Source organism: Petaurus breviceps, unplaced genomic scaffold (assembly GCF_028583685.1).
Source record: "Petaurus breviceps papuanus isolate PSGF00001 unplaced genomic scaffold, PetGlider_PUasm1.0 220, whole genome shotgun sequence".
NCBI classification, from domain to species: Eukaryota; Metazoa; Chordata; class Mammalia; order Diprotodontia; family Petauridae; genus Petaurus; species Petaurus breviceps.
The window spans coordinates 2,742,768-2,761,590 of NW_027185876.1; the positions used below are offsets into that span (position 1 = coordinate 2,742,768).

General features: G+C 39.6%; 1 protein-coding gene across 2 annotated transcripts in view; it reads right to left on the minus strand.

Moving 5' to 3' along the window:
* Positions 1-3,774: 3,774 nt before the first annotated feature.
* The window catches only part of HS2ST1 (heparan sulfate 2-O-sulfotransferase 1), a 223,600-nt gene continuing 208,551 nt past the window's right edge, over positions 3,775-18,823 (minus strand). Inside the window, exons 5-7 of one of the 2 annotated variants that reach the window (XM_069094556.1) lie at positions 11,119-11,216; positions 9,528-9,685; positions 3,775-8,555 (exon numbers count right to left, since the gene is read on the minus strand). In XM_069094556.1, coding sequence (XP_068950657.1) covers positions 8,326-8,555; positions 9,528-9,685; positions 11,119-11,216 — 486 coding nt within the window. In that variant the 3' untranslated portion in view covers positions 3,775-8,325. The remainder of the gene's footprint in view (positions 8,556-9,527; positions 9,686-11,118; positions 11,217-18,823) is intronic. The other variant, XM_069094557.1, reaches the window with a different exon arrangement.

Genomic DNA, 18,823 nt, shown 5'->3' on the forward strand with positions numbered 1-18,823 from the left:
CCCCTAGCACTGAATTTTATACATAAGTGCTTAATACACACTTGTTGGATTGGATCAGATTCTTGGCAACAGTCTAGAACAGCTAACTGTGGTCTGTGAGCCAATCGAGCCCACTACTCATTGCCTGTTTCTGTATAGCCTACAATCTAAGAGCTAACCATTCTTAGCTCCTGGGCTGTACAAAACAATATGGTGAGGCCATAGTTTTCCAGCTCCAGCCCAGATCATATTATTAAAGGGATGTTTACTAAACATCTAAAGAGTTAAGTGGTGATTACAGATCATGCCAAACTAGCCCGTTTTTTTCTTTTTGGAAATGGTTCCTGGACTGGTAGATTGAAGAGATGCACCAAATAGTTTGTTTAAATTTTAGCAGAGTAGTTGAGATCTCTCATGCTATTCTTATTGATGTTAAGAACTGGTTAAAAGGCTAGACCAAACTAATGGTTTGATATTAACAACCAAACAGGTCTCTGGGAATGTCTGAGTTATTTGTGTTTGGCCCTGTGCTGTCTGACAATTTTATTAATGACTTAGATAAAGGCTTATCAGATTTGTAGGTAACACAATACTGGGAGGGATAACCAACTAGCTATCAGTCAGAGTAAAAAAAAAATCTTGACAAGTCAAAATACTGGACTACATTGGAGAGGAAATGTAAGAGATAAATGCAAAATCTTTTGGGGGTCCAAAAAACCAACTTCCCAAAATGGTTGAGATATAGCTAAATAGGAGTTCATCTAAAAAAGATCTTGGGGTCTTAGCAGTGTTTATTTGGATTAAAAAAAATCAACTGCAAAAAGTGCCAATTGAGGGAAGTACTAAAGACTTAGGGGCTTTAGGGTAATATAATCAATTGATCAACAAGCATTCAACCCAACATGAACCAACAATGCAACATAAAGGCAAACTGACAACATCTTTTAGGCTGTATTAATATTTACTTTTCATAATATGAGGAGTTAGAAATCCTCCAGTAACCAGAATACATTGGGAGTACAGAATTCAATCACATTTTAGGAAGGACATGAAAACAGGGAAAAATTGGAGACTATGACATTCAAGAATCGGTGGTGGGGAACAAAAAACCCCAGAGACATTCAGCCTGGGGTTTAGGAAGGCTGTTGTCATCTAGCACTAGACTTGGCCAGAATGACAGAGAGGAAGCCCATATTAAAATAAACCAAACAACCCTATTCCCACTGAGGCATAAGCCCTGGATTAGAAATCAGAAAGCCAGGGCTTGAGTCCTAGTTTGGCTTTTAAGCAACATAAGTAACAAGGTAGTAAGTGACCTGTGTTGAATTTAATTTATTTGGCTATGAAAGGTAACAGTTTGGGTGGTAAGTTTCTTCCTGTGGAAACAGTAAAAAAAAAAAAAGTCTTGCCTTGATCATTATTACTATTTTAATTGTGTTCTGGAGTCTACATGTGCATTGTTCAGCAGGCATTAATATTCAAATAAACCTAAAATACTTAATTAGATGAAGGTCACTTCCTGATCTGGGCCTCATTTCATTAAATGAAAAAGTGGAAGGATTGAATTAATAGTCTCTAAGGTGCCTCCCAGCTCTAAATTCTATAATAAAAATCTATTTTTTTCCCCAGTCTCACTTCCAACTCATTTTAAAATTAATGTATCTGCTAAGTCCCATGCTGCAGGATAAGGACTCCATCAATTAATTACTATTACCTACCTCTCTCATGGTATTTGTACTAGTTATTTCTTTATTTGTCATTATTGCCATTTCCTCCCTCTCCTAGATTGTAAGTGTCTTGAGGGCAGGAACTATTCATGTCTGTATCCTACTGTCTTACATATATTAGGCAAAGATACTTTGGAAAGAGAACAGTGACTTCATTTTGTTTTTCCTAGTTTTCCCTGTTACTGAAGTTGAAAAGCCCTGAAGTCTCCATTTTAATGCCAAGTTTCCTTTTCCAGCAACTTTATGAAAAAAGACAACTACTAGCCTTTTAAATGAGCTTGTTTCAAGTTACCACATCTGTGCTAAGCAGTAATGAAGGCAGAACAAGCCTATAAAGAAGACAAGAGTGGCTGGGGCCTCCAGCAGAGAAGAAAACAGGTGGACAGTGCATGGGGATTTGTACTAAAAAAAAAAATCCAGTAAATTCAAGCTACAGACACTCTCCTTGCCCCACTTCCCTGAACTGGCTGGATAAGAGCACAATCAAATTTGTAGGCTTAGATACCAACTGCTACATGCTGTTTATTTTCCAAAGAACAAAGGTCTGGGATCATAACAGGTACAGCTAAATTAACTTTAAGGCAAGGGCCTTCTTTAACTATTTATATGCTATTTGGCACTGAAGGGTAACAACAGAGGAAATCATGCCACCATACTTTCAAGGTATCCTGGGGGTCCACGCACATCTCTTTTAGCAACCATTACTGTTTGGAGAGAACATTACCTATTTCATTACAGAGGCGGCAGCATCTGGAGGAAGCAATTCTGATCTCCTTTAACAGGACACATAGCATTTTCATGTAAAGAGATTTTTAAAATTAGTATACTTGTTGAGGGTAAATTTTAATACCTAGCTTATTTTTGCTACATGTACTTAATATGATTTGTGTGGGACAGGGGGGCAGTGTCCAGACCTGGGATGTCATGGGGATAAGGAACTCACTTTAATGAATGCCTATAAGAAACTGTTCTGCAATTTTAAGAGTTTTTTGAGGGTTGCCTGGGGGCATCAAGAGATCAAGTAACAAGCCCAGGGTCAAAATGTCCATATGGGTCAAGAATTGAACTCAGGGCTTCCTGGATCTGAAGCCAAGCCTCTGTATACCAAATCCCACAGATTCACTTAATGTACTTAATTAAGAAATCAAAGTGGGAGTTTCTTAAACCCACTAAGTGCGATACTTAAAAAAAAATGGAACCCACTACTACTCAAAGATCTAAGTAGTTCACAGCCAGCATGCCACAGAATGAATATTTATGAACCAATCCATTAAGAAATGTAACAACTAGCATTCAGCAGGGTTGACAACTTCACAAAGATATTTCAACAGAGTGTATGTTCACCATAGGCACAAGACAAATGTTATAAATGATCTTTGAAGGGAGATGTCTATCAGGCCATCATTGTACTGGTACTTAAAATGTGATGGGGGGGACGTTGTCTCTATAATAATGTAAACAATACCAAGTCTGGAGTCAGCTTTGTTTCCAATCCTGGCTGTGTTATTTACCACCTGGATGACTTTGGGCAAACTTTATTGGGCCTTCTATAAAATGAGGGGATTTAATCAGATAATCTCTAATATTCCCTTGGAGTTTAGTCTATCCATTATAAAAATCTCCATCGTAATATTGGTTTTAGCCACTTTGGTTTTAACATTTTCCCCAACATTTTGTAGATGATAAAACTCTGTAGTAAACGCTCATCTGACTTAGTCATCTTATGATATATTTGTCTCCCCCCCTTTTGTTTTTGCTAACTTGACAATGCTTTCCCCCTAGTCCCTACTGAAGTAAGGCATACCCTATGCAAGTTTGTACATCTCCTGCCTCACAGCCTGCTGCCAATGGTAAAGTCTGACCAATTCCTAGACATCCATTAAGGAAAAGGCAGTCTGCTCTGAATAAAATGATTGCACAAATAAGTCAAAATGGTTATGGGCCAACAACAATGCTAACTCTTACACGTGAGACTGAGGGCGCATCTACTGTCTACTGAAGCCTGCCAGGAGGATGTCAGTCGGTGTGAAGGCTATGGAAACAGATATTAAAACAGGACACCAAAGAGTTTTTCCCTTCCCACTGGTTGTTTATTTTAATAGCATTTGCATCAGGAAATCAACTGAAACACTTCAACAACAGAAAGCTGGCACCGGGTTAAGGAGAACAAGTGATTATCTTTCCAACAGAAGTGACAGAATGGTTTCAAGTTGGAATAGTATTGCACAAAGGAATCCATGATGAGGGAGGGAGCAAGGGAGTGAGAAAGGGAGAGACAGAGAGAGGAGTGGACATCTTACAACATGGATTGTGAGGAAAAAAGGCACTATTCAGCTGTCTGTGTAGTTTTAAAATAAAAGTCACGAAGCACAATCCATGTTTCTCAAAGTTACATTCGATTCTGCTAAAGAGATGCTCCCACACCTAACTCTCACCACAAAAGGCAGGGAAATAGTACCAGGGAACCCGGGTACTGAGAGACAGCACTGATGCCTAAAGAACAGGTTTGGAACTGATGTGCTAGAAAGGCATCTTGAGCAAAAGGAACTGTTACATACACATTTCTGTGAATGGCACCAAACTGCATGGGCTTAACAGGCTGGACCGTCTGTCTGTCCGGCTAGCCCATTCAGCATCTCTCCAAGCTACTGGGCAGTTGTCAGAAGCTCCTCTTTGATGGAGCCAAGTTGGCAGTGCATTGGAAACAACAGGCCATTTCAGCAGACTGTGTGAGCTTTATTGTAGCCCGCATCACACACACAAACCATTTTTAATACCAGGGAAATTGATAAAAAACAATAAAAAAATTCCTAGTAAGTGCCCCAGGACTACTTACTGCAAAAAGCAAACTTTTTACAAACTAAAGATAGGGGCATCTCAACCTCTCAAGTCTGAGCCTCATGAAATGGGCCTATGAGACACTTTTCACAAGCTCTGGATTGGAGGTCCACAGTTTCATTCTGAAAATAGAGAATGGGAGTCTAGCCAAGTTCTAGAAATTTCATTAATGCAAAGTTTGACTGAAAGTTCAAATAACAGGAATTCATTTTAGGAATTACCTGTCTATTTAAATTCTCTCATGTCTAAAGCTGTTTTGCAAAAAAAAAAAGGAGGGGGAGAGAGAGAGCAACAGACAGAATATTACTATCTATGGAACTAAGTTCTTCCTAATTATGCAAACAATGAGAAAATCATCTGCAATGTAAAAATGTGGTTTGTCACAAAACAAAACCCACTAACAAGTTAAGTGATTTTGTCAATGCCATTTTTGTGACAAAGCAGTTATGGATTCCAAATGACAAGATTTAACTGAAAAAAATAAATGAAAAAAAAAACAACTAAAATGTACAAAGCTGATCCTTTGGAAATACTTGATTTTTTCATTAGATTAAATCTGATTACCAGGAATTCAGAGGCATCCAAAATTCTGCAAATTGTATTACTGCGTACACAGGTGATATAAAAGTAATCCCTATGCATTCTCTTTTATTTTTTACTATCAGGTAAAGGATATTTTACACATTAAAGCTAGGCAAAATCCATATGACCCTCCCCATTAGAGTTGAAAACAGTCACATAAATTTATTGACGGTTATCATTTTGGAGCAATTAGAAAATAGAAGTTAAAACAATTTGAACAAAAAGGTTTCTTTTCCTCTCCTAGGAAATAAACATATATATGTATATAGACATATATATATACACACACATATACATATAACATTGTCTTTTAAAATGCAAAGTGGTTAATTCACTTTCATATATTAAAAAAAGTATTTCCCTATGGTCAAAAATACTGACAAAGAGCAGAGGCTGGAAAAAACCCACATTTGCCACTTTAAAAAAATACATTATTGTTTCAGCAGTTGAGGGTACTGAATTTATTACAAATCTCGGTCCCCTGCTTTGGAATCATAAGGAAATCTGCAGCATTTGCAGAAATGGGCTGTCTTGGACCATGAGATGCCATTGAGTCCACTTCCCCTAACTCCTGGCAGGACCATGCCAAAGTCACCCTGGACATATGATGCCAGAAATGCCACCACTTGGAAAACTGTGTATTCGATCAGGGAAAGGAAAGAACTTACTTGAATGCAACCCAATCATCAAAATTTGTGAAATTGTGGCAGAAACCTTTTGGGTCCATAAGCTACCTTTTAGATGGAAGTCAGGGGCTATTGAGAGTACTTCAACTCTTTGAAGCCACTGGAATACTAGTTCATAATGATGCTTCTGATGCCTTCAGGAGTATGTTGTAGTTAGGTGAAAGAGCTGATTCACCCCTGAAAGTCCTCAGCTTGCCCTCAAGGCATGTGTTGCCCATTTGAAGGTTGTGGGCTAGCATGTATGTAAACTTTATGACAGATCCACTTTAGATCTGTTCCTGTTTAGAAACGAGGGTTTTCTTTGGGGGTGGGGTGGTGGTGGTGGTATTTTTTTTGTCTGTTGACAAGGAAACAATTTGTGTGCCATACTTCCTGCCAATAAATAAATGGAAAATGAGATTAGTCAAAAAACACCATGTACCAGCAATGAGTGCTCAGCATTCTGATGTGATTAAATCTTTTTAAGTGTTTCTTTTCAATACCCCTACCCCTCCTGCATTTTTCCTTCAAATGTCTTTGTAAGTTTTGTCCTAATCATAGTGCCCTTTTTTGACAGGAAAATATATTCTTCAGGGCGACATTCAAAATGCTTTCATATGACGGAACAAGGCATCCCTTAGCCATGTTTAAGATTAAAAGATTTTATCAGAAGGCTCCTTTTCCAAGATGGGGGAGAGAGTGAATGGGAAGCAGGGAAGTCAAACTCAGCAATACGTATTTTAGAAATGGCAAATAGAAAAATATGCATTGATTATAACTTTACAACAAAACCTGAAAATCTTTCACATTCTGGATGACAAAATTGATTTTATTCCGCACCCCCCCCCCCGCCCCTTCCGCAATAAGCTAACCATGTTTCTTTTACACTGGACACCTCCTGAATCCAAACAGCTGTTTGTGAATCTTAATAGGTTTAAAAATCTACCAGGTGATTTCACATTTCAATAGCTGCCGAAACATGAAATGCAGGACGTTGAGGGAAGAATTCTATCCAACGTGAATCAGGATCAAGTTGAGTGTATTTCTTCCAAACGGCTTACAGGTGTCTTCTCCCTCTTCCCCCCTTGTAATGGAGGATGAATGGTGAAATATTTCATGTTACTTTTTTTTTTTAATAACTTCTCTAATGACTTATGGTTCCATAGTGTTTTATAAGTTCCAAAGCGCTCTCACCAATTTTGCTGGATGATCATGACAGCCCCATGAGGTAAGTAGGGAAGGTATTATTGTCCACATTTTATGGATGAGAAAATGGAGGCCCACGGAGTTTAAGTGACTTGCCTATGGTCACAGAGTTAGTATTTTTGGAGCCAGGACCGTCACCCACGTCTTCTGACTCGAGTTCGGGGCTCTTTCCACTGTGACCTCCTGCTTCCGCCTGGCCTGCCTGGTGCTTCCTGTATTAACATTCAAAATTGTTGAAGTGCATTTCAGTTATGTCCAATAGTTAGTTGACCCGAATGAGAAATAGAACAATAGATGGGATGATTTCACTTGACATAACAAAATTGGTGCAAAACCACTTTAAACTAGTTACTCATAACCTTTTGGTCCAAATACATAAAATATGCAGTATTTACAGCATTTGACTCCTTTGTAAATGCAATGCTTTAAAACACATTAAAAAGCACCTTAGTAAAAATATTCTACAGGTAAAAGTATAGAAGTAGTAGGAAAATCCCAACCATACCACAGCTCACCAATGGAGTTCTAATATGGAAGTGCCAATATATCCATTACAAATCATTTTGGGAGTCATAGATAATGAAGTTGCTTTTAACATCAATGTGTAAGTCTGAACTAAAACAATATCCTTCTCTGATGAGTCTTCTCAACCACAGTTGGTAAGGAAATGGGGGCAAAGAAATACTGCTTTGATTCTCTATCTGTTTACATTATTGGGTTTAATTCCTTCTTAACACTCACAACTGGGTATTCTCTTTTGATTCAAACCTATATAAATATGGGCAAATCCAACAGCAGCAGCCACATTTCTCAGCAAACATTATTGGACATTCTAAGTTGACAGTATTCACAATAACAAAGTACGAGAAGGTCAACCAGTCATTAACACTATTCATTAAAGACCATATAGTCCAAATCTCCATGGGAAGGTGAGGGAGATCGACGGTTTCTTCTTTATGGATGTCTTGGGTGAAGACAACTGCTCTGAGAATCAAAAGCAGAGTAGTGGGTACTTCTCTGAAATCTTACCATCAACTAGAACTCCACTGTGTGTTAATTTTGGTAAACAAATGTGTAATTTTCTTTAGACAGGAGGCTAGTAGCCAACCCAAAAGTTGGGCTGAAGAAAAGCTCTGAAGCTAAAGCTTCTTGGAAGGCTGATATTTCCAGTCGTTCACTTGCTTGCTGGATGTCCTTCACAGCCCAAATCTCAGCTCAATAGTAAATCATCTCATGGGCTTGCAGGCAATCTGGATTTGGGAGCTGAGAACCAAGGAGGAGACGCAGTCAAACTTTTAGTCCATGGATCTGGTAGGAACTTGGCGTTCTTAGTTCGATTTGGGGTAAATCTTTTCATAGAAAAAGTTCTGTGAAAGGATATACAAGTCCCCATCTTTTTCCCTAACAGCATGGGCTCGGATGAACTGGAATTGTTCCAGGGCAAACTCATAGAACTCGTTCTCCATTTTCCAGATGTCAGACTGTTGCAACTTTGCGATGGTTTGTTTGGTGGGGAGCTTCTTCTCTGTGGTTTTCCTAAGATGAGATTTCTTTCCTACTTGCAAAAGCAAACAAAATTTGAAAAAATTTAACTTATTTTTCCAAGAGAAAATAGGTCTTTCTTTCCCCCACCCTACACCTTAAATTCACTTCCCCCTTACTTCTTCCTCCTAAAATACCTAATTTCCTTCAAGCTCAACTCAAATACCACCTTTTACAAAAGTTGTTTGATCTCCCTCTGCCCCAAATTACTCCATATGCATGTATGTAAAATAGATATGCTATCTCTGACAGAGTCTAAGCTTCGTGAAGGTGGTGACTGTTTTATTTTTGTCTTGGCTTTGCCAATGCCTGGTAAAGTGTTTTGTACTTAACGAATAATCAGCAAATGCTTATTAATTGATTGAGAAGACACAAAACGTCCACATCCTTGGAGATGAAGAAATCCTTTAAGAAGGCAGAACATAGAACTAAAGGGCCCAGGATCACAGGACTAATTAATTAATATTTCACAGGGGAGAATGAATCAAGAAATGATACCTACTCTGTTCCAGAGGCCCAGAATCCCTCCTTGATTCTGCTTGGGTCAGAGTATGTGGAACCTTTTAAGCCACTCCACGTGCTAATTCTGATATATTTGAGATGTGAAAATTCCTACTATGAAAATGGAGGTATGAAAGAGGAGAAAAATAAAGGGAGTCCTCCAGGATTCAATAGCTATCACTTCTTGCTTCTTTCTGCACTGTGTGACACAGCTCTTTGCTTTCAGCCCTCTTGTGCATTTGTCAGAGAATTCAGGTACTATCTATGTTGTGTTTTGTCCCTCTACAGAACTGTACCCAGACTCTAGGAGGGCAGAGGAGGGACAGTCTCTTTCCCTCAAGCACAGTGATCTATATGCAGAAATGCTACAAAAAATGTTTGTCCAATCAAGATGAATCATGATGGATTTACCTTAACATTGGAGAATCTTCAGCAATACAAGCAGAATGAGATGTGAGCAAGACTGTTTTTACATCCATTGACATACCTGTCCGATAGAGTTCCGTGGCCCCCCTGAAGAAGCGGGGCAGAGCTGCCTCCAGCAGCATGATAAAGTCTTCCAGCTCTTCAGTTACTCCCACTAAAAAGTATTCATTAATCAGGTTATATTTGGCTTGATCCATGGCCCATCTGCTTCCCACATTCCTAAAACCAGAGAAAGGAAATTAGAGCATACCTGTGAAAGTGGCCAAGTACTTCTGATACCCTGAACTAGTAAGTCATGGAGAAGAAAACCCCAGATGTCATTAGCAGCATTGCATAAGAAAATTCATTTCAAAGCATACATGTATTTAATTTCTCTTACCTAACTTTCCCATCTTCCCATTCTGCCTCACCTTTGTCAATACTAAGCTAGATGACTGGGAAAGAATTCTTTAAGATTTTCCCCAAACTTGTGGATATTAGTAGATTAGTTTAGTAACATCTAGGAATTTGTGTTTATTACTCAAAATACTTCAATTTCTAATGTCAATTTTTCTACAATTTCCTAACAAAGAAAGAGATCAGCCCATATCACTCAGAGTTGCTTAGCAAGTGACCACCAGCAGAGATAGGCTGGCCCAAAGACCACAGATTGGCCCCAGGTTCTTGGAAAAGTTGGCCTGATGCTTTATCTGTAAAGGAGGACAGCTTTCCTCCAAATCTAATACTCATGACCGAAAGATACGAGAGAACTCTGGCCTAGTTTTATTTGATAAAGCTGAGTGTATGAATATCCCATTCTAGGAAAACAGATAAAATTGGGAAAGTCTTACTCCCCACACCTTAACTGCACTTTTAAAAGAAAAAATTATGATTCCTCTGTGCAGAAGGCAGCAGATGACTTTAATTAGCAAACCACATTTAATAGCATCCCACAGAGGACTAAAAGAAGCAGAGAGAACTTTTGGCTTTTGTGATTTTAATTCTAAGTGGTTCCAAGAAAGATATTAACTGTGAATGGGTAACTACTGCTTCTTTTGTGTCCCATAAAAATGAATCTTCAAACCTCAAATTCTAGCACACACTGAGTCTTTATTAGACACACCTATCTTGGGGAATCTCCATCTGCTTTTATTAGCATCCTAAACCACCATGAACAATCATGATTTTTGCTAGTCACCATGCTAATAAGCACGCTGGGTTTGGTGACAGAAAGATGAATTCAAATTCTGCCTCTGACACTTAGTCGTGTGACCGTGGGCAACAATAATGACAACTCACAGGCATGTAATGCCTACTGGGTGCTACAGAACTGTTATTCATCATTATTAGCATGGCTGCTATTGTCCAATAGGCTCTGAAGTGACTGAAATGTCAAGCCTTCGGAGGGTGACTACTGACTGTGCCATTGTCCCAAACACACATGCGAAGGGCATTCAAACCAAGCCGTGAGGAGGACGGTGCGAGGCTCCTTGCAAGGGAAACGCCTTTAAAGGCTGCTCAACACAATCTGTTCCTCAATTCCACGTTCTTGTTCTCCTTCTGGCCTCCCACGGGTTTGCCCACGTCTGTAGCACGTTCAGATTGGTTCAGTGAGGACTTCTGAGAGTACAGCATTGGTCAGCAGCTAAAGGAAGCTAATGGGATCTTCATACCAGCATTCTGAGCTGTGGCCACAAAAGAACGGGATTTGCAGCCAGAGTTTCTCTGGAGCACAGTCTGAGCCTCCTTCAGCCACACATTCGTCAAAAGTCTGGAAAACAACAAAGGAGCAGAAATGAGCCACCAAGCTGAGGCCAGCCTGTCGAACGTCTCAATGTGACTGGCTATTGAATGAATCTGGAGGACGGAGGGAGCGACAAGGGAGGCAAGAAGGGAAAGCAGAGGCTGAAAAAGACACGTATCGTGAGGGATCCCATTTTAAAGAATTAATTGACTATTACTAAAAAACGTGTTGGGTAACAATGAACCATTGGAATTAAGGAGCTTGTAAGACTATTTTGGTTTTCTCACCCGTGACTCAGGAAGACAAGAGATGAAGACAAAGTTGCTGATGCATATCCATTTTTCAAGGAGACCGTGTGGGATTAAAGCAGATTTATACTTCGGTCTCCTTATTTGTAAAAGTAGGGATTGAGACTAGATTGATCTCTAAACTCTTTTCCACTTTGAAATGCTATGCTTCTACGAACTCCACATTTCTGCTGATGTAGTTTCAAAGGACTGGCATGTTCTCATCCAAGCAGCCCTGCCCAGACTTCAGCTGTTGAAATTCTATTGATTAAGACTCAGTCAAATGCTGCCTCCTCAAAGCAGCTTTCTTTTAATCTCTTCAGTTGACAATGAGTGTCTATTCCTCAGAACTCCTACAGATTTTTCAACAAACGACTATAGGCATGCAGAGAGCACCAGGTCTCAAGGCATGTTGTGGTTCCTTCCTTCATTTCTTTAAGGCTCTTGGGCAGAATACAACGGAGTGTGGGGCACTTCTCCGTGGCACCCCTAGCCACCCTGTTTAGCACTGGTTGGGTTTATTCTCGTGCCTCTGGACATATGGGTCCTGGAGGTGGGGGGAGGGATGCTCTGGGATTCTTCTTTCAGCGTCCCAATGCCTCTCTGAACCTCTTCCTTTGCTGTCATCATTCAGTAACACCTCTTTCTTAAGAGTTTTGCTTCCTTCAAATCCCTCACTCCCTCCAAATCCTAATGGCAGCTACCTATGGAGCCCCAACTCATTCTCCCTCCTTTCTCAAGGAGTTCTGTAGCTGGCTCCCAGCCTTCCTTTCTGGCCCAACACCTGTCCTTAGGATCAGTGGACTTTACCACACCTGTAGATGTCTCCTCAGCTCCCACAACCTACTATTCCATTCCACATCTGTCACACACTGGGAGGATCCCCCTCTTATCTCATCATTAGGGACAAGTGTTCTACTTTACCAATCAAAATCACCAAAGTTCTTTATCAGATTATTCCAACTGTCCTTAAGCCATAACCCTTCATCTGTCTCCTCTTTGCCCTCTCTAGGACAGCCAACCAACCAGTGTTTGTTCACTGATGCTCTGTGCCATGCACTGTGCTGGGTGCTGGAGATGCAAGCATCTTTCCTTCTCTTCTCTCCCAAGTTTTCACCTTCACTCCAACCTCACCTTCTTTTCTCCCTGTCTCTCTGTTCCAGGCCTTCTTCTGTCACAGACATCACCATCTCTCCTGCATTTCTATCCATTTCTCCTGAGCTCTAGTCATGTTTATACAACTCCCTACTGAATATTTCAAAGTGGATGTTCCACAGCTATCGTCCCAAAGGGAATGCGTTACCTTTCCTTCTAAACATCCCTATTTCTGTCAAGAAGCCCACAATCCTTGGCATTGACTTTGAGTATGTGCTCGTCTTCAATCCACATATCCCATCAGGCACCGAGTCATGTCATTTATAGATTTCTCCAGTCTACTCTTTTCTCTCTACTCACACGGCCACAAGCTTGGTTCAGGCCCTCATCACCTCTTACCTGAACAACTGCACTATCTTCCTAATGGTTTCCCTACCTCTGATCTCTGTACTTTCTAATATATAGTCCATTCTTCTGCCCAACGGATTCCTCTCAAGTCTAGGTCTCGTGATCACATCACTCCTTCATTCAATAAACTCAAGTGGCTTTTACTTCAAGGTTCAAATAAAAGCTCCCTTTTTAAAGTCCCTCACAACCTAGCTCCAACCGAAGCCTCCAACCTTATGAGACTCCTTTTCCCACACTCTACAATCCATCCTAGCTGGCCTTCTTCCTGCTTCTGCTCACACTTGCCATTGCGAGCCTGCCTTTTTCGCCTCTGCACTGACTTCCCCTCACGCATGGAACAGTTCTTCCCGCCTAATCTCCATCTCTTGGAATCTCCAGTTTCCTTTTATTTTCTTCAAGCAACAACTTCTACATGAAGCTTTTCTTGATTGTCTAAACGCTAATGCCCTCCCCACACTGTACCTTATGCATGCTATGTATATAATTAATTGTAGAGATGCTCTCTTCCTGATCAAATGTTAAGTTCTGTTTTATTTTTGATTTTGTACCTTTAGTATCTCGCATATAGTAGGCATACTTAATACATGAGGGCTGACTAATCATGCTGAACATTCTTGGATGCCTTCATCACTCAGCTTACCCTTATCGGTAATTAGTAACAGAAAACTCCCTGTAAATAAGGGCTTGGTGATGCCATATCTGCCCAAACTGGGTCCTCCTTATTAGCTCCCCTCTTTTGTTAATAGTATCATCATGTTGGGATCCCATTGCTACCACTTTGGTTCAAGGTCCTGTTACTTCATGCCTGGAATGCTGGAATCCCTTCTCCACACTGTAGCCAGATTCATCTCACTAAAATAAGGCTTTTAGAATATCATTCCCCTACCCAAAACTTTCAGAGACTTGCACTCACAGCTTTGGAGGAACTTAGATTTCCAGGCCATCCACAATTTGCTTCCAACACATTTTTCCCGAACTATTCCTACAAACACTCTCCACCCTGGAAAGACTGGTCTGCTTAATAGCTCCCCAAACATGCAATGCATGTACCTCTGTACATGCATCTGTACAATGGCATCTCTGTACCTCTGCTCACACCATCCTTTCCTCTTTAGTCAAATACTACTTCTGAAGGGTGCCAGCGGTTTCACTGTCCTACTGGGGAGCCCTCCCTCTGCCCAATTTATCCTGCAGGGATCTCCCTTCTTTGCCCCTCCCAATATTAATTATCATTTATCATACTGCTTCCTGGAAGTAATTGATTGCTATTTAAGCTGTGGACATAGTAAAAGCAAAATAAAATATTTTTTGAATGGATCAATGAATCTGGATACACAACCACTGACAGGAATGTATACTAAGAATCTTTTCATGAGTAGTGATTATGGTTCTTTAAGGTATGTTTAAGGTCTAATAATGTCTGAATCTATAAATGGAAGGAATAACTCCAAAATACAGAAGGAAGAAAAGATTACCTCCTTAAGAATTTTAATAATGCCCCTTTCAAAACTGTCCCAAATTCTCTAAGTCCATATAAAAAGTAAAGAAATCCTAGTTTTTTGTTTTTTTTTGAAACAAACATTTTCATTAGAATCTGATTTATGTATTCTGCCAGTTGGGTCAGACTTCGGCAGCAGGCCTTTTAAAAAGGGGTTTTATGATCCTCTATGTTGAGTCGTGTCTGATAAAATAAAAAACATATCTATATATCTACATAGCATGTTCCAATTTCCATGAAGTCTCTGGCCCACTGAACTGAGAAGTTGATAAACTTGAAGGTTTTTGATTCCAGGCCTATCCAATTTCAACTAGTCTCCAGATTATCCCATTTGCCTCTGAAGCTCAGAAGATGGGCTCTGCTTCCTTTATCTGATTGGAGTCATATAGAATGTAATAAATAATAAAAAGCAATGGCAGGGGGAATTCATCTCTTCGACCTTCATTTTTTTGATTGATTCAAAGAAATTAAAAAGATTCTTTCCCCGCAATATAGGAAGGTAGGTTATTAAAAGAGGCAAAAACAATGAAGGCTTACACCAAAGTTTTTATACTGTTAATTAAGATGAAGGTAATTTTGGAAATTAAAATATTTTCTGCTGGTGTCAAAGACATCATTTGTTGATGACTGGGTAAATACAAATGATGGTTATTTGGTTCACATTCTTAAAATAACCTATTTTCATGCTACTGAAATACTAGAGCAGATAAATGAAAACCCACAAATAATTTCTTGTGCTTTTTTGGTCAGTAGTTCCAAACCTTTGAATCTTCTAAATGTTGTGTTAGATTGGCTAAAACAGGGTAAAATGAGTTTATTGGTTTGGTTCTTATTTCCTTTCTTGGTTCCTTATTGTCTTTGTGGGGAGGGCCCTTTCAAACTTCCCTAGGAAATGTATGAAAGCCCTGTCATTAAGGCTCCTATTATCCTGCATTTACTTACCTAAATACATGAGCTATTACATGCATCCCCCACAGAAGGTACGTTCTTTGAGGACAGGAGCTGCCATTTCTTTGTTTTTGTGTGCTCACTAACCAACACCATGTCTTGCACATAGATGGATGCTTAATTGAACAATGACAGAGTATAAGTCAAAGTAAAATTGAGTAACTGAGAGCTAATTGAATGTGTCTGAATATATCAGCCCGTATCTATACAACCAGGTCTTGTCTACAATATGTTTGTTCATAGTTGATGAATAAAATAAAACTAGTGTATTTCATCTGAAACCAAATGGGTGTACTACCATCTTTAACCACACAGAACTTGACTTAGACATGACCAAGATGACACTAGATCTAATCACAGTAATCACTAGATCTAATCACTTTCAATGCCTATTCTTTTCTGAATATATCACAAGAGGAAAATGTCACTCAATGACTATCTATCCCAAATCATCTGTTTCCTCCAGGCTTCACTAAAAGATCAGCTAATTCAGAGAAAGAAGTTTTTCTAAGTATTTTTCCCCTCTTGAAATGTTTTTTTTTTTTTTAAAGCTCACAACAAAATAAAGACTCTCTTTCCTCTGGTACACCTACTGACCAGCTGACTCTACCAGGAAAAGAAAGGGCTAACATCAAAAAGTGTGATCAGCTTTTCCAGCTAGTAAATCTGGCTCTTTTTTATGGAGAGAAATTCCATCCAAACAGTTTTTAAAGTTGTATGAACCATGATATTCAATAAATGGGAAGTACAACTGATAAGTGAGGAAATTTAAAAACCTTTGGCGTTTTATGAGGTGAGGCAAGTCTATTGTTTGTCAGGCAGGCAGTGAAGAACTCAGCTGGGAGGATGTGTCCCCGTTGACTTGGGTGATGCCTAATAGGGACTGCTGGGAGATGAATGGATAAAGGGGAGCTGAAGAGAACTCAGACAATCACACAGCATACAAAGCCTAGGAGGAAATACCTGCAAGGCAGAAGAGGGATCAGATATATAACAAGGGCCTGTCTCTGCCTCAGAAACACAGAGCTAAGGAATGCAGAAAAGTATAATACATATTTATCTACTATCCCTATTTTCTAGTCTTAATTTAGGTGCAAAATTAGGCTGAGAAGGATAACTGGGCATGGGTATTTCTGGCCCTTCGGTATTAGCTATGGTGGGCCCTTCCTCCTCCTCTTCCATTCAGTCCCTTGTGGCACTCACTGCAGTATTTTTGTCAACTCACTTCTCTCTTAAAATGTGTTCCTGTGGTATATTCCTAGTCAAGTCTTCCTTTGATGCCTGCGTTCTTAAAAGCCAGGGGAGGGCAATTTAGGGAGGTTCCACCCGAGTTCCAAAGGCTTTGAGAATGGTTCCAATGGTAGGCCACGTGGCTGAGGTCCAGCCTTGCTAAGTTCCCCTCTAGGCTGGATTCCGGGCAATGCATTTTTTTGGCTAAAGTAGTTCTCAATGACAGCGTACTTAAGTTGTGAAAGGCTGTGGTCTGCATACCCACAAAAGTACAGACCCATGAAAGACAAGCACTGTAACTTCATGTCATCAGATGCTGATTCAAAGAAATTGGAGGGCAGAGCCCAGAACTCCAAAGCCTCCATTTAAGGAGGGGTCTCAGCAAACTTATCTGCTCATTGGGATTTCTTTATTTACTGCCACTCTCATTTACTCCTCCTCCTCCTCCTCCTCTTCCTCCTCACTACCATTAGTGATTAGCCTTGGTCAGAAATGAGTTAACTTTAGCATACCTTGGAGCACCAGTTAGATAGTCTAACGAGATTGAAAAGGTCGGGATCTGCCCCCTGAGTACAGAGAAGCCTAGGGAAGCTGACCAGGAAGTGCAGGGAAATTTCCTAAGTGAAGGAAATTTTATCACCATGTCAAAGGGCATGAATTCCTGGAAGGGAGCCTAACAAATGTTACATACATTTAGTTAGCAGTTGGTCACTCAAAAATCTGTCATACGCTAACTAGATTATCAAGGCAAATAGCACCACAAATATTTTTATAAAGAGGTTTGAATAGTTAATACTTGATATTATACAGAAGAATATATGAAATGAAGTATGTTGCTATGTACATCTAGATTCAAGCCACAGATATCTCAGAGTTAAGATATTAAATAAATGCAAAAAAAGGGGTCCTAAGCTCATGAACTATGGCAAAACTGAGTCTGTTGTTCAGTGATTCCAGTCCTGTCTGACTCTTCATGACCACATCTGGGATTTTCTTGGCAAAAATACTGGAGAGGTTTGCCATTTCCTTCTCTAGTTCATTTTACAGATGAGGAAACTGAGGCAGACAGGGTGAAGTGATTTTCCCAGGGTCACACAGCTAGGAAGTGTCTGCTGCTAGAATTTTGGAAGAGGAGTCTTCCTGACTTCGGACCTGGAGTTCTATTCACTGTGCCACCTAGCTCTCCAAAACTAAATCTGGGTCCTTGAAAAGAATGAATGCCTTCCTATCCCTTTCTTAGCTGTATATTTTTAACTTATCATATTTTGGTCTGATTGCTATTGAATAGTTACTCCAAACATCTTTAAAGAAGTTTGGAGATAAAAAACTTGCAAGTTAGAGAATTTTACTTCAATTACAAACCTTCCTATACTATGTTTCCCCGATAATAAGACACTGTCTTATTAATTTTTTTGGACAGAAAAACACCAGAGGGCTTATTTTCAGGGGAGGGCTTATTTTAATGAACATTGACAGCAATTTTAATAAACAGGTAAATGTGAACCAAAAAATGTACCTTTATTCAATAAGCAAATCACTGGGGAAGAACAGGATGACGCTCACTGCTGCAGCTCTGATTGGATGCAGCTCAGAGCACGGCGTGCGTTTCACAGGGGGGGGGACGGTGCATACAGAGGGTACCGTATAGAGCAGGGGATCTCAATAGGGCTTATTTTCGGGGGAGGGATTATTTTAGAGGAATCTTACACAGTAAGGGGAGGGCTTATTTTCGGGATAGGTCTTATTATCGGGGAAACACGGTAGCAAGTTTCTAACTCTCTAGAATGACACCCAAAAGCAACCAGAGTAAAACAAATATATATATATATGTATATATATTATACACACACACATACACATGAAATATGAAATGTATATATGAAATGTAATTAACGAGCAAGAGATCTTAATATAGATATATATGTATGTATGAAATAAATTTAATATATATCTGAAAGATATAATCAATAAGCAAGGGGCTTTAATAGCCTTGCGTCTTGCATGCACTGGGTGCTCAAACACTTTCAATAGATGATTTAAAAATATAATGATCACTGAAATTCTAATTAAGGCAAAGACAATGTTTTTTTTTATATAGAAAGCTCTAGTGTGGATCTTTTGGGGAAAAAAGGTTGCTCAGAGTTATATGAAAATTAGTGTGGTCCTCT